The sequence below is a fragment of the Lacerta agilis genome, chromosome 5, assembly GCF_009819535.1.
Source record: "Lacerta agilis isolate rLacAgi1 chromosome 5, rLacAgi1.pri, whole genome shotgun sequence".
NCBI classification, from domain to species: domain Eukaryota; kingdom Metazoa; phylum Chordata; class Lepidosauria; order Squamata; family Lacertidae; genus Lacerta; species Lacerta agilis.
The window spans coordinates 77,167,793-77,182,415 of NC_046316.1; the positions used below are offsets into that span (position 1 = coordinate 77,167,793).

At 42.6% G+C, this 14,623-nt stretch overlaps 1 protein-coding gene across 1 annotated transcript; it reads right to left on the minus strand.

Annotated features, from left to right (window-relative positions):
* Nucleotides 1–12,485: 12,485 nt before the first annotated feature.
* Nucleotides 12,486–13,846, minus strand: ARL14 (ADP ribosylation factor like GTPase 14). Its single transcript, XM_033150573.1, has one exon. The coding sequence runs from the start codon at nucleotides 13,459–13,461 to the stop codon at nucleotides 12,889–12,891; it is 573 nt and encodes a 190-aa protein (XP_033006464.1). The 5' UTR covers nucleotides 13,462–13,846; the 3' UTR covers nucleotides 12,486–12,888.
* Between the last annotated feature and the right edge of the window lie 777 nt (nucleotides 13,847–14,623).

The following is a 14,623-nucleotide window of genomic DNA, read 5'->3' on the forward strand; positions in this document are numbered from 1 at the left end:
TTGCTGCCAATGCAAGCTGAGACAGAGAAGAATTGGTAAGGAGACAGCCTGTTTGCTGTGCACATGTAATTTCAGCAATAGTAACCAGAGTAGGCAAAAACTAATGGTTTGCGTAAATACTGTTCTTTTCAAGTGTGCCCTAGTTAAGGAAGTCTCTTTCAAAGTTAGGAACAATTACTGAGGATTTATGGGAGTTCTTTTATCTCGCAAAGAAATAACCAGTATCTTTTCAGTGATTAACTATTCATGTTTTTTTCTGGAACTCCTCCAATGTTACAGCAATGTTCAGCTTAGTGATTAATGTCCCGTTCCCCCCCCCCCCCGAACTTCATAATAATTTGCTTGTGCACTGTGCCTGCTTATTGCTTCTTATATCCCCTGCTGCCTCCTTTCATTCTTACTGCAAGCTCTGTGGGGCACAAACCGCAGCCCTGGCTGGCTGGGGGAGTTTCATGGGGCACTGTTTCTAAGCCGGGCTCAACCTACTGCTGCTTCTTTCCTTTATACTCTCCTGTCCACATCTTGTTCCATCCTACAACAGATTGTGTGGGCATATTTTTCTTGGGGTGGGGGGGGAGTGTATTTTCACAACAGCTCTGCAGGAAGAGAGCCTCTTCTTCACCACCGAGGAGCCACAAATTGATTCAATTTGTTGTTTTTTATTGCCGCCACCCTATCTTTCAATCTGTAAAGATTTCCAAGTGAGCTTGCTTTATTTATTTAACAAAAACTATATACTGCTTGATAGTAAGAAACCTCTAAGCAGTTTGCTTATTTATGTAAGGTTTACTTACTTATGTAAAATAATAATAATAATAATAATAATAATAATAATAATAATAATAATAATCAGGGATGGAGCCGCTGGAGCAGCTCACGGTCGCCGTAAAAATCTATCCCAATAAAAACAGTGTAAAATCTCCATAAATATAATATGCATGTTGTAAACAATATAAAACAGCATGAAAGAAAATCCAGCTATTAACAAATTAACAAATTGCAGGAGCTTGATCAACAGCCTGGTAGAACAATTGCATTTCACCTTCCTGTAAAAGGAGGCATTTCAGCTACTGGCAGCTGTGTGGTCTGCTGCCAGGCTACATGCTCCTTTCTTCCCCATGGAACTGCAGGTCTTTTCACTGTCAAAAGGCAGAAAGAGAGAAAAGTTGGCAGCATGGGCGTAGACAGGACTTTTTTGGGGGGAGCGCAGGCCTTTTGTTGGGGGGGGACAAAACCTCAGCTATGTATTTATACTGATTTGACTACACCCATGGTTGGCAGATAATCAGTTGCCTGGCTGCACACTCCACATATCTGGGATTGAGGACCTGGTAAACTTAGCCAGTGTCTGAGATGCCACTAAAAACAGCCTTCCTTTAGCATTTGTGTTCATAACAGTTGGGACTGAAGTTGAGGCTCCAATACTTTGGCCACCTCATGAGAAGAGAAGACTCCCTGGAAAAGACCCTGATGTTGGGAAAGATGGAGGGCACAAGGAGAAGGGGACGACAGAGGATGAGATGGTTGGACAGTGTTCTCGAAGCTACCAACATGAGTCTGACCAAACTGCGAGAGGCAGTGGAGGATAGGGGTGCCTGGCATGCTCTGGTCCATGGGGTCACGAAGAGTCGGACACGACTAAACGACTGAACAACAACAACACATGGATCATTCCAAATTCACTCTGCAGATCACATGGTGAATTGTCTGTGTGGCATGAAGGTTGCAGATGTCACCTAAATAGCTTGGTAGATAGTGCTGGGGAGGAGTCAGTTGTCATGGTGCATGCTGGCACCAATGGCAGATGTGAGGCTATGGGAGCAAAATTTAGGTTGCCAGGTAGAATACTGAAAGCCAGGACCTCCAAGGTAGCGTTCCCTGAAATGCTAGTGGTTTAACGCAAAAGGGCCAGCTAGACAGGCGCAGATCTGTAGTCTCAATGAGCCGATGAGGCCGTTGTGAGGATGGCTTTGGATTAGTTAAGCATTGGGAAACATTCTGAAACAAGCCAGGACGGTACAAAGGGAATAGGCTCCACTTAAACTGGGATGGAACCAGACAGATGGTGCTTAAATTTAGAAGAAGAAGAAAGGTGTCTTAGCAGCTTTTAAACTGATTTCAGTGGCAAAGACTGCAGCTGAGGAGGGTCCAGTTCAGAACAATCCCCTGAGGGGACAAAACATCGTAGGTCAAACTACAAGCTGTTCTGAGAGTCTTTCTGGCTAAAGAGCGGGGTATAAAATGCTGTAAATAAATACACGGCAGCCCTCAAATAATCGAATCAGAATTGGAATCTATGATTATTTACATATATTTAAAACTGAAGGTGTAAGTGGTATGTATCAATGCTACATAATAAGAAAATGCAAAATGTTCAAACTAGGACCTCAAAAAGGCTTGCGCTTTCCTAAACAAAGAAATTTGCTGTTTGTTTTGAAAGAATCAAGCCTGTCTGGATTAATAAGAGACAATTTCTCAGTGTCTGTTTTGCAAGATCCTAGCTACATCGTAATTTTACCTGAAGTTACAGCATTTCACACTGGCTCCTTCTGTATATCTGATTGCAATGAGTAACCAACCCAACAGATGGCTCACTTTTGAAAAGCTCTAACTACAAAAGAGTGCCTCCTTGAGGTATTCTATGCTAATTAGGAACTCATTCCTTGAATGTGGATCCTTGTGTAGCCAAAATGACACTATCCATGCCCAAGAGGAAGGTGTTAGCAGGTTTGGGGAAACCCCAAGGTTTGCAGGAGTACATAAAAAATCTTCAGGAACAAAAATACTAAAGGGTGCTGGAGGTGTGGAGTGGGGACAGACCCAAAAGAACCTAGTGAGGGTTATGCATGATCAGTTGGCCAGGGAATTCTGACTGCTGGGTGGGTGGGGAGGAAGTGGAATGGAGTTCCTGGAAAAGGGCAAGACTGGTTGGAACACTACTGGAACATTTTGTTGCAAGTCCCACTTGTGTCAGCTTTTTTCTAATACAACTTTGCAATGCCTGTTTCTTTGGGGTCAGATGAAGACCCAAAGGTCTTACTTAACGAGAGAAGGCCGCCTTCCTCCACTGTTTTTTTTTATTTTTTTAAAAAGGATGGACCTTTTGAATTGACTTTCAGTTACAGTATCTTAACTCTCTTCCACTTCCATTTCCAGTGCAAATTGCACTGTCTAAGGATAAATACCATTTTTAAAATTTATTCTCTGGTTGTATACCTTAACCTTAACTGGCCTGGGGCTGACCTTGTGAAAACATAGCTCATTTGAATAATTTGATCTGATACATTAGGCTGATTAGAAAGCAAGGACAATTAGAGACATGTTAACGATAGGACCCAGGTGGCGCTGTGGGTTAAACCACAGAGTCTAGGGCTTGCTGATCAGAAGGTCGGTGGTTCAAATCCTTGCCACGGGGTGAGCTCCCGTTACTCGGTCCCAGCTGCTGCCCACCTAGCAGTTACAAAGCACGTCAAAGTGCAAGTAGATAAATAGGTACTGCTCCAGCGGGAAGGTAAACAGCATTTCCGTGCGGTGCTCTGGTTCGCCAGAAGAGGCTTTGTCATGCTGGCCACATGACCCAGAAGCTGTCTGTGGACAAACGCCGGCTCCCTCGGCCTATAGAGCGAGATGAGCGCCGCAACCCCAGAGTCGGACACGACTGGACCTGATGGACAGGGTTCCCTTTACCTTTAACGATAGGATCTAGAGATGTAGGAGCATTGATAATAGCAAGAGAGGGAGGTTCTAAAGTACATGTGTTCCAATTCCTGACTGTGCTACTTCTGTCTAAGTCTCAGGAGCGCTTATTCCTATTCACAAGGATAACAGACTGACATTACCTGAAGGCGTCATTCATCTGATCAGGCGCTTCCACACAGAGTTTTATCAGCAACTGCCCCAGTTCCCATTTTGGCCATGACGTTTTTTTAAAGGTCCTGCATAAAGATTGCCCCCGCAGAGGTGCCGATTCATACAACCTGCTTCCATGAAGTCCTGGCCAGGTTGTGAGGCTGGTGATAATAGCTCTGTGTGCTCCCAGAGACAATTACACGGTGCCTGCTACATGCAGGAAACCCTTGAACCCTATGTGGGTATCTTAAACTTTTACTGTACATTTTCAGACATTTTTTAATAAAAAAATATCCGGAAGCTAGATGATAGGCAATTCTCTTAAAATACAAAAATGCCCAGGCTTTTTTTTTTTTTTTTAAAGGAGATAACATATGTAGGATTAAGGAACCAGGTATCTATGAGGCATGTGCAGCCCTTGATTTTCATTTCAGTACTTTTTAGTACTGGACTTTTGCTCGTATTCCCTTTCACAGGAAGGTCTACTCCAGGTTTTCCTCACAACTACCTTTGTTTCAGCAGTGTAATGTAGGGTGTCCCCTTCATGGATCACTGCCTTGTCGTGGCGAAGGGGCTTGAATTACTCAGGCAAGCTATGGACAGGTCAAGATGGACAGGTCATAGCGGAGAGTTTGGACCAAACGTGATCCACCTGGAGAAGGAACTGGCAAGCCGCTCCAGTATCCCTGCCAAGAAAACTCCATGGACAAAGACAACAGGCATATAAAAGATATGACGCTGGAAGATGAGCCCCTCAGGTCGGAAGGCGTCCAACTTGCTACTGGGGAAGAGCGGAGGACAAGTACAAGTAGATCCAGAGCTGATGAAGCGGCTGGGCCAAAGCCGAAAGGACGCTCAGTTGCGGATATGCCTGGAAGCAAAAGGAAAGTCCAATGCTGTAAAGAAAAGTATTGCATAGGAACCTGGAATGTAAGAACCATGAACCTTGGTAAGCTGGATGTGGTCAAAAATGAGATGGCAAGAATAAACATTGACATCCTAGGCATCAGTGAACTAAAATGGACAGGAATGGGCGAATTCAGTTCGGATGACTATCATATCTACTACTGTGGGCAGGAATCCCGTAAAAGAAATGGAGTGGCCCTCATAGTCAACAAAAGAGTGGCGAAAGCTGTACTGGGATGCAACTTCAAAAATGATAGAATGATCTCGATACGAATCCAAGGCAGTCCTTTTAACATCACAGTAATCCAAGTTTATGCACCAACTACCAGTGCTGAAGAAACCGAAATTGATCAATTCTATGAAGACTTACAACACCTTATAGAAATGACACCAAAGAAGGATGTTCTTCTCATTATAGGGGATTGGAATGCTAAAGTAGGAAGTCAAGAGATAAAAGGAACAACTGGCAAGTTTGGCCTTGGAGATCAAAATGAAGCAGGGCAAAGGCTAATAGAGTTTTGTCAAGAGAACAAGCTGGTCATCACAAACACTCTTTTCCAACAACACAAGAGACGACTCTACACATGGACATCACCAGATGGGCAACATCGAAATCAGATTGATTATATTCTCTGCAGCCAAAGATGGAGAAGCTCTATACACTCAGCAAAAACAAGACCTGGAGCTGACTGTGGCTCAGATCATCAGCTTCTTATAGCAAAATTCCAGCTTAAACTGAAGAAAGTAGGAAAAACCACTGGGCCAGTAAGATTCAATCTAAATCAAATTCCTTATGAATACACAGTTGAAGTGAAGAACAGGTTCAAGGATTTAGATTTGGTGGATAGAGTACCTGAAGAACTGTGGATGGAGGCTCGTAACATTATACAGGAGACAGCAACGAAAACCATCCCAATGAAAAAGAAATGCAAGAAAGCAAAGTGGCTGACCAATGAGGCCTTACAAATAGCGGGGGAGAGAAGACAAGCAAAATGCGAAGGAGATCGTGAAAGATACAGGAAATTGAATGCAGATTTCCAAAGAATAGCAAGGAGAGACAAGAGGGCCTTTCTAAACGAGCAATGCAAAGAAATAGAGGAAAACAACAGAATGGGAAAAACCAGAGATTTATTCAAGAAAATTGGAGATATGAAAGGAACATTTCGTACAAAGATTACCACAATTAAGGACAAAAGTGGAAAGGACCTAACAGAAGCAGAAGACATCAAGAAGAGGTGGCAAGAATACACAGAGGAATTATACCAGAAAGATATGGAGGTCTCATACACCCCAGGAAATGTGGTTGCTGACCTTGAGCCAGACATCCTGGAGAGTGAAGTCAAATGGGCCTTAGAAAGCCTTGCTAACAACAAGGCCAGTGGAAGTGATGATATTCCAGCTGAACTATTTAAAATTTTAAAAGAGGATGCTGTTAAGGTGCTGCACTCAATATGCCAGCAAGTTTGGAAAACTCAGCAGTGGCCAGAGGATTGGAGAAGATCACTCTACATCCCAATCCCAAAGAAGGGCAGTGCCAAAGAATGCTCCAACTACCGCACAATTGCACTCATTTCACACGCTAGCAAGGTTATGCTTAAAATTCTACAAGGCAGGCTTAAGCAGTATGTGGACCGAGAACTCCCAGAAGTGCAAGCTGGATTTCGAAGGGGCAGAGGAACCAGAGACCAAATTGCAAACATGCGCTGGATTATGGAGAAAGCCAGAGAGTTCCAGAAAAACATCTACTTCTGCTTCATTGATTATGCAAAAGCATTTGACTGTGTCGACCACAGCAAACTATGGCAAGTTCTTAAAGAAATGGGAGTGCCGGATCACCTCATTTGCCTCCTGAGAAATCTCTATGTGGGACAAGAAGCTACAGTTAGAACTGGATATGGAACAACTGATTGGTTCAAAATTGGGAAAGGAGTACGACAAGGCTGTATATTGTCTCCCTGCTTATTTAACTTATATGCAGAATACATCATGCGAAAGGCTGGACTGGATGAATCCCCAACCGGAATTAAGATTGCCGGAAAAAATATCAACAACCTCAGATATGCTGATGATACTACCTTGATGGCAGAAAGTGAGGAAGAATTGAAGAACCTTTTAATGAGGGTGAAAGAAGAGAGCGCAAAATATGGTCTGAAGCTCAACATCAAAAAAACTAAGATCATGGCCACTGGTCCCATCACCTCCTGGCAAATAGAAGGGGAAGAAATGGAGGCAGTGAGAGATTTCACTTTCTTGGGTTCCATGATCACTGCAGATGGTGACAGCAGTCACGAAATCAGAAGACGCCTGCTTCTTGGGAGAAAAGCAATGACAAACCTAGACAGCATCTTAAAAAGCAAAGACATCACCTTGCCGACAAAAGTCCGTATAGTTAAAGCTATGGTTTTCCCAGTAGTAATGTACGGAAGTGAGAGCTGGACCATAAAGAAGGCTGATCGCCGTAGAATTGATGCTTTTGAATTATGGTGCTGGAGGAGACTCTTGAGAGTCCCGTGGACTGCAAGAAGATCAAACCTATCCATTCTCAAAGAAATCAGCCCTGAGTACTCACTAGAAGGACAGATCCTGAAGTTGAGGCTCCAGTACTTTGGCCACCTCATGAGAAGAGAAGAATCCCTAGAAAAGACCCTGATGTTGGGAAAGATGGAGGGCACAAGGAGAAGGGGACGACAGAGGATGAGATGGTTGGACAGTGTTCTCGAAGCTACTAACATGAGTTTGGCCAAACTGCGAGAGGCAGTGAAGGATAGGCGTGCCTGGCGTGCTCTGGTCCATGGGGTCACGAAGAGTCGGACACGACTGAACGACTGAACAACAACAATGTAGGGTGTAAAAAGTATTTTAGCTGTCACGATTAAACAACGAAGAGTTAGAAACTTTTGCTGATTTACTGTGTATCACCCAGAGACCTGCCTGCGTATGAAGCTCTACCATCGGTTATGGTTGGGGGATGATGGGAGCTGCAGTCTTAATGTCGAATGAAGGACACCATATTGACCATCCCTAGGCAGTGGCGCTGGAGATGGGAGTGTTCAGTACCCTTTTATGTGCTCCTTTTAGTAGGATGTGCAGGAACTGCTCAGCAAACATTGACATTGTATTCAGGAGCTTGCTGCTACAGGACAGATGTGACTCATTCCACAAAGATGTTTCCAAGCGAGCCACTGAGTCACTGTGCACTGGTTGGAGCGACGGGGCAGGGCGGGGTACCTAGGAATCAAGGAACAATGGCCTTCCAACCTCATCAACAGTATAGAGTTGTTGTCTTTAACAAGCTATGGGCAAAATGAATGCATCAAAGGAAGTTGGTTTTGTTCTGTTTCGATGAAACAAAATGAAGTTTTATGCTGAAATGCGAGGCCCTCCTTGCTCCAACGTAACTCTGCCATTGCCCTCTCTCTGGGCAGGGTTTTTGTTTCGGGGTGTTACGGAAATTATGGGGGGGGGTCACCTAAGCAAAGTCTCCTCCTGAGTACACTCATTTGGGGTATGGAGTGATGCCCTTAAGGGGACCCATCTCTCTTGCCATGATCCAGTAGGCGAGAGACCACGTGCACAGGGAAATGCCTCAGCAGGTAATCTCTGGGTGCTTCAGGAAGCCACTGGGCTAATATCCCTCAGCTGGAATCCCATTGTTCTCTCCCAGATAAGTGCTCAAGGTATCCTTGCCAATACTTAACACCAATTCACATTGGCCCAGGGCTATCTCCCTGATATTGCTCTGTTTCCCCCATATGCTAATCTTGTCTTTCCTATACTGTATGTCAATCATGTATAACCCTTCCCTTTAGTGATGTAGTGATGATGTAGTAATGATGTTTCCAAACTGTATTCTGGGATATGATAGGAGTTTTTAAAAGTTCTTGCAACGCTGCTCTGGGTGTGCAGTTTTGACTGTAACCTATTGCGCAATAAACCCTGTCTTGTCCTTGCTCCAGTGGCTGGACTTCTTTTATTTAACTCCGCAGAAACCAGTGGGCTTATCCCTAAGGGCCAGGTGGCTGGGCAGTTCCACACCTGGGATTTTTCTTTTACAGGGGTTGGGGAGGTGCTGTGTCATATCAGCATTCCTTTCACCCCTCTGCCTTGGCTTCCCACCAAGAATTAAAATTCCTGAGCTCTCAGTTAATTCTTTCCTCCTAGCATCTGCTGGCAGCCTTCCCTGTCCAGTATGAGAAGAGAGGGATTGGCCCCCTTGAATGAGGAATTCCAACTCTGCCTCTCTCTGGGCCCGACCTTCTGTGTACTTCCCAGATTTATTCTCTTGGCGGGAGTGTGGGGCAGCCAGCCAGGTTGAACTGCACTGTAGTGGGAGAAACGTGGGCCTCTTTATGTCCTGTGGGGAACCTTCTGTGTAAGAATACCAAATCTACAGCGGGCTGGATTGAGCCCAATGTGATTAACTCAAGGACCTGAAACAAAAGCTTCCAACAAACTATTTCATGATTCTCCAAGTAATAAAACTGTTCTAACAGGATGTGCAAATATTCCCAATCCATTTAAGAGAACAAATTGGGAGTATATATACATGATACAAATTACACAAGAGTTCGAAAATCGACTCTTTCAAAAATCTAGTTTCTATGGACTGCTTTCTTAAGCAAGAAGTGTTGTTTCCCCCCCAGTCTTCGAAAGTCTGCTACTTGGAATGGATCCTTTCTTCTAAATATGGATGCAGCAGATTCGCCAGTTTGGAAGAGGGTTCTGTTGCAAACAAGCAGGATTTATCGCAGCCAAGGGAACTGATAATCCGTGAAATGACCTGTTTATTCACCCTCATTTGTTTGCACAAAGTTTGTGTGGAGATTATAAGATGTTGGCTTTTTACTCGGCATCATTTCAGATTGGTTTCTTAACACAAGTCTAATTTGGGGGCAAGAGGGCAGGGAAATGGGTTTGTTTCACAACGGTGCTAAAATTGCTTTAATTGTGCACTCCTGAATCCCACCCACAAGCTTGCAACCAGGGCCGTCTTAACCATTGAGCGGAGCGCGAGTTGGCTGGCCGTGATGCGCTCTCCGGCTGCCCGGCGGAGCGCGGGAGTGCGAGTTGGCCAGCTGCGCCCTCCGGCTGCCTGGCGGAGCACAAGCTGGCCGGCCGCGCCGCGTCCTCCGGCTGCCCGGCGGAGCGCGAGTTCGCCGGCTGCGCCAGGGCGCCTCATATACTTAAGACAGCCCTGCTTGCAACAGTCTGGAAGTGCCCGAGGAGAAAAATGAGCTCTTTAAAGAGCCACTTACCGGTATTACCGGCATGTTGCATGCATCAAACTGAAAGTGGAACAAGCTGTTAGATGTTACTGTTTCAGGCCTGTCTATTTACCTACCGTAATAAACTGGTTTGACCATGTTAGCTGCCTGCTGCCCCCTTTTTCTGCAGAATATTGTCGTACAATTATAAAATCACAGGGTTGAAGGGGACCCACTCCCTCAAATAATTTAGTCTAAACCCAAACCGTTATATAAATATAATTCAGCTAGAAATATAATCCAGCCTTTTGCCCACTTCCCTTGTCAAATCTTTTGTTTCCAATCGGATGCCAGAAAAGGTAAACTCATAGTGAAAGACCTACCCACAGCCAAATTCACAGCAATAATAGTTTTTATGTGCTCGTGATAAAAAGCCCATGCACGTTTGTATGTTTTCGAAGAGCAAGCTATAAAATGAATTAAATTGTTTTCATCAGAAGCCGTTTATTTTATAGCTTCAGGAAGGCTTCAATTACTCTTAATTGTGCTTCAAATCAGAAAATGACTAAAGTTAAGTCTTGCTTAATTGCTTTGTTCATTTGGGGATTTAGGCCTCAGTGGGTTTTTTTTTTTTAAATGTTTATTATGTGCATGTTGTCTCAAAGGATGGCAATCAACAAATGATGATATCAATAGGCTTACATGTACAGAATATGTCTATAAATATGTAGGTAATCTAGAATCCAATTTAAAATTAAATAAATGGGGGGATTCTATAGTTCTAGGCAAGTGCGTATTGCTTTCTCAACCTGCCTCTAACATTAAAAAAAATCTGTTGTGATTTACCTTCACCCACCCAGCATCCTTGCTTTTGTTATAATCATCCATAATGCCTTAAGCGTGGCTGTATTCCATAATCTTAGAGGGGGAAATATGAAGCAGCGAGTTAAGATTTCAACCTTAAAAGCACAGCCTAGAACCATTTACATCAGTGGGAAACTTGAAATGCAGATTGTTAATAAGATGCACTGAAGCCATACATATGTTTCATAAATATAATTTCATGACAGAGCAGGCTCTTTTCCAGCGATACATATCAAGGAGTATGAGTGATTACCGTAATATACTTCAATATTTCTCTCCATCTCTAATAACAGGTGAATGGGGCATTCTTACAACTGTCAATGAGGCAACATTTTTGAAAGCCTGCCTTTTTGAACATTATCTAGATTCATATATGAGGTGGGATGGGCAAGGAGGAGGCTGCTAGAGACCCAAATCTGTTGTCCTTCACTCCCAGTTCACCGTGACTGGGAGTGATAGGTCTAGTAGGCAAATAATGTATAGTACTATTCATTACTGATGTTAAATTCTCGAGAATAATGAGAATATTAGAGAATTTTCATTTAAAATAGGAGAATATTCATTTTAATGCATTGAAAATGATATAATTTTAATGCATTGAAAATTATATAATTAGTTAATATACATGTTTATTCATGGGTAAACCTGTTCAGATGGCAACCAAAAACTGTACAGATACTTTTATTCAATGGGGATATGCAGTGAATTCACAATCTTTGATTTTTTACACCAAACTTGAAATTGAAAATTCAACGTGAATGACTCACGTTAATCACTAAGCCTGCCACTAACCGTATATTTACCATCAACTTTGAAGTCTAATGATGTTGTGCATGTATGAAATGTAGCTTTTAAAGTAAAAGGAATATAAAAAAGCCTTAGGCCTGCTACATGAGTACGCTCTTTAATAAGCATATCTACATGGTACAGTATTTTCAGTGCAACACTAATAAAATCAATATAAAGTTTAAAACAAATGCTATTTCCAGAAAATAAAACACAAATAATCAGTAATGACAAGTTACATAACATCAGAAATGAAAATCACTATCTGCTTAGACAAGTAAGGCAACACACAACATATTTAAATTATAATTTATATTGACTCCTCAAACATCTTAAGAAGATAAGTCACCATCTTCCTCTCCATTGGTAACAGAGCTATCTGTTCCACACTGATCATCTGTCAATCTCTGGAAAATGGCCCCTTGTACCATTTAATGGCACTGCAAAAAAACAGTTACTGGCACTAAATAAAAATATAGAAACGTCAACGGTTTAAATCAAGGCCACCTCACATGCTGTTACACATAATTGTATAGGCCTAGGTACTTTAAGTGTATAAAGCTTTAAAGCTACTTTCTGTATAACAAAATCACACTGTATGGCCAAGGGTATAAAATTGCTAAGAATAAGGTCACACTAAAATAGAAAAAAAGCTATTACATATAGTTAAAATAGATACAAATTCAAATGTTCATCAAATTAAATGAATGGCGTTTTTAAAACTAAAAAATTAAAATGTTTTCTGTAGCTCACATTTCAGAACTGCCAATGGTGAATGACGCAATGCCCAGTAATGTAACTGGATTTTTTTAAAAAAATCATTATTCATTACTTACACTGGCAATATCACAGCTTGACTTATTATTTACTAGATTTTTTAAAATGTGGTTCTTACATTAGAATTTACAGTTGGTGGAGAATATTTTCCGGAGAACTCGGATTGCATTCAAACTTTCTCCAGTCAACTGTTGCATAGTTTTCTTTGGCAGTTATACCACTCTTATTATGGGTACCAAATATTTAAAATTTCAAGAACATTCCAGTCCAGTTTTATGCAGTTTCATAAGCAATGAAGTTGTGAATTTAAGACAGCTACAATTGCATTAATTCATTAAAATGCAGCAAAATAGTATCTCTGAAAACAGTAAACTGGCTTGGGATAAATATGTTCTGTCTTAGAAAAGTCCAAAAAGCAGCATCAGATATTCCATTAAATGAATGACTTTCTGTCCCAGTCAGCTTTGCATGGCTGTTCTCCCTTGCATCTGAATAGAGTATGTTAATCTTGCTTGAAAAGTGCAAAAGCTTCTTGTTTAGATTTCATGCAGGATTTTGCAAAGGACGTCACTTTCCGAAACCCTTCTGATAAACCCTCACCTGTAATTGCACAACAGGGTTGCACATACCAGTTTCGGTCATGGCAGTGCTTTTTCATGTTCAGCCTCCTGGTTATTTCCTCGGCGCTTAGAGCTCCAGGAAGATCCTGTTTGTTTGCTAGCACAACCACAGGCACGTTCTTAATCCTGTCATTCCTCAAAAGAAGCTCCAATTCTTTCTTTGACTCTTCCAACCGCTGGTTGTCTGTGCTGTCCACAACATAGACCAGGCTATCCACGTTCTCCAAGTAGTTGCTCCAAGCAGTCCTCATTTGGTGTTGGCCCCCAACATCCCAGATGGTTAAGGCAATATCTTTCCCTGTTTCAAGCATCTCCACGTTGAAACCGATGGTTGGCAAAGTTTGGAAGACATCATTAAATTTCAGCTTATACAAGAGGGTGGATTTCCCTGCTGAATCAAGGCCAAGCATTAGAATCTGGGCTTGTTTAAACTGCTTAGAGTTTGCAAGGCCCATTCTCTCTACAATATTTTGCCACTTCTTCTTTCTCGAAAGTTGTTTCGTTCAGTTGACGATTATCATTTTTGCCACGTCTGCCTCTCCTTGTTTCTCCAGTGAGCAAAGGAAGAAGAAACAGAAGGCCAGGCTTGTGCTATGTGAAAAGAATAAGAGCATTTGTGCATTTGTTCTCTGACTTTATCGCTGTTGCACTGTGCAAACAGAATGTGATTAAAATATAACCTTAACTGCCTAGCTGGAGGGTGGAGTTTAATTGAACAGTCACATAAGCCAAAGGTTGACCAGTGTCACAACTCAGGTGCACATAATGACCATGTTCTTGTGTTCTGAGGTATTCGTCTCTCTTACTGTTTAGGTGGGTGTAGTTTTGTAGTGCATGCTCTTACTCAACCACTAACAATGTAACCTTAGGCTTGGCTCATGCCACTTAAACCAGGGATGATGAACCTCAGGCCCAGAGACCAAAAATTCTCTCTTTTGGGCAGAGATAACTTGGCTGCTGTATTCCATTCACTGGTAACTTACAGATTGGATTATTGCAATGTGTTCTACACATGGGGTGTGACGAATAAGTTTGGTTTTGCTGGGCAGGTTGAGTCCCCAAGTGTTTTCTTTTTCCCTGCCAGCAAATGGTTAATGTACAGCAGCCTGGCTGAGGTTCCAGAGGAGGGGGGTTGAAAAGGAGAGGATTTGGAGAGGCGGTTTGGGGGGTAAGTTTTGGAGAAGGTTGGGACTGAGGTTGGGAGAATAGGAGATAGGGAGTGGAAGGAGAGAGTGTTGGTTCTGGGTAGAAACATCCACTCTGAGGAAAATATCACAAGCTACAGAAAGGAGTCTCTGAGTTTGTGTGAAGGACAGTATTTGGTGTCCTGTAAGAGTAATTAGGCCAGGAATTAACTAGGAGGCTGAGGCTGAGCCAGGAGAAGTAGAAGCTGTAAAGAGACAGTCTACTAAGGTCTCATTCCAGTCAGGAGGGGAGAGATTCTGCTACAAAAAGAGAAGACTCCCAAACCAGTGGAACCTTGGGTCTGTTACTTTGAGTACCTCAGGAGTAGGGTTGTCTAAGGGGTGTGTAACTGACAGAAAATACCACCATGTTTAAGAACCAAAGTATTAAGCGACAACAGCTGTGGAACATCTGAGAAAGCACTGAAGTGAA

Bases quoted from the DNA above. Each gene is read 5' to 3' on its own strand.
- ARL14 (XM_033150573.1), bottom strand. From the start codon at position 13,461: ATGGGCCTTGCAAACTCTAAGCAGTTTAAACAAGCCCAGATTCTAATG.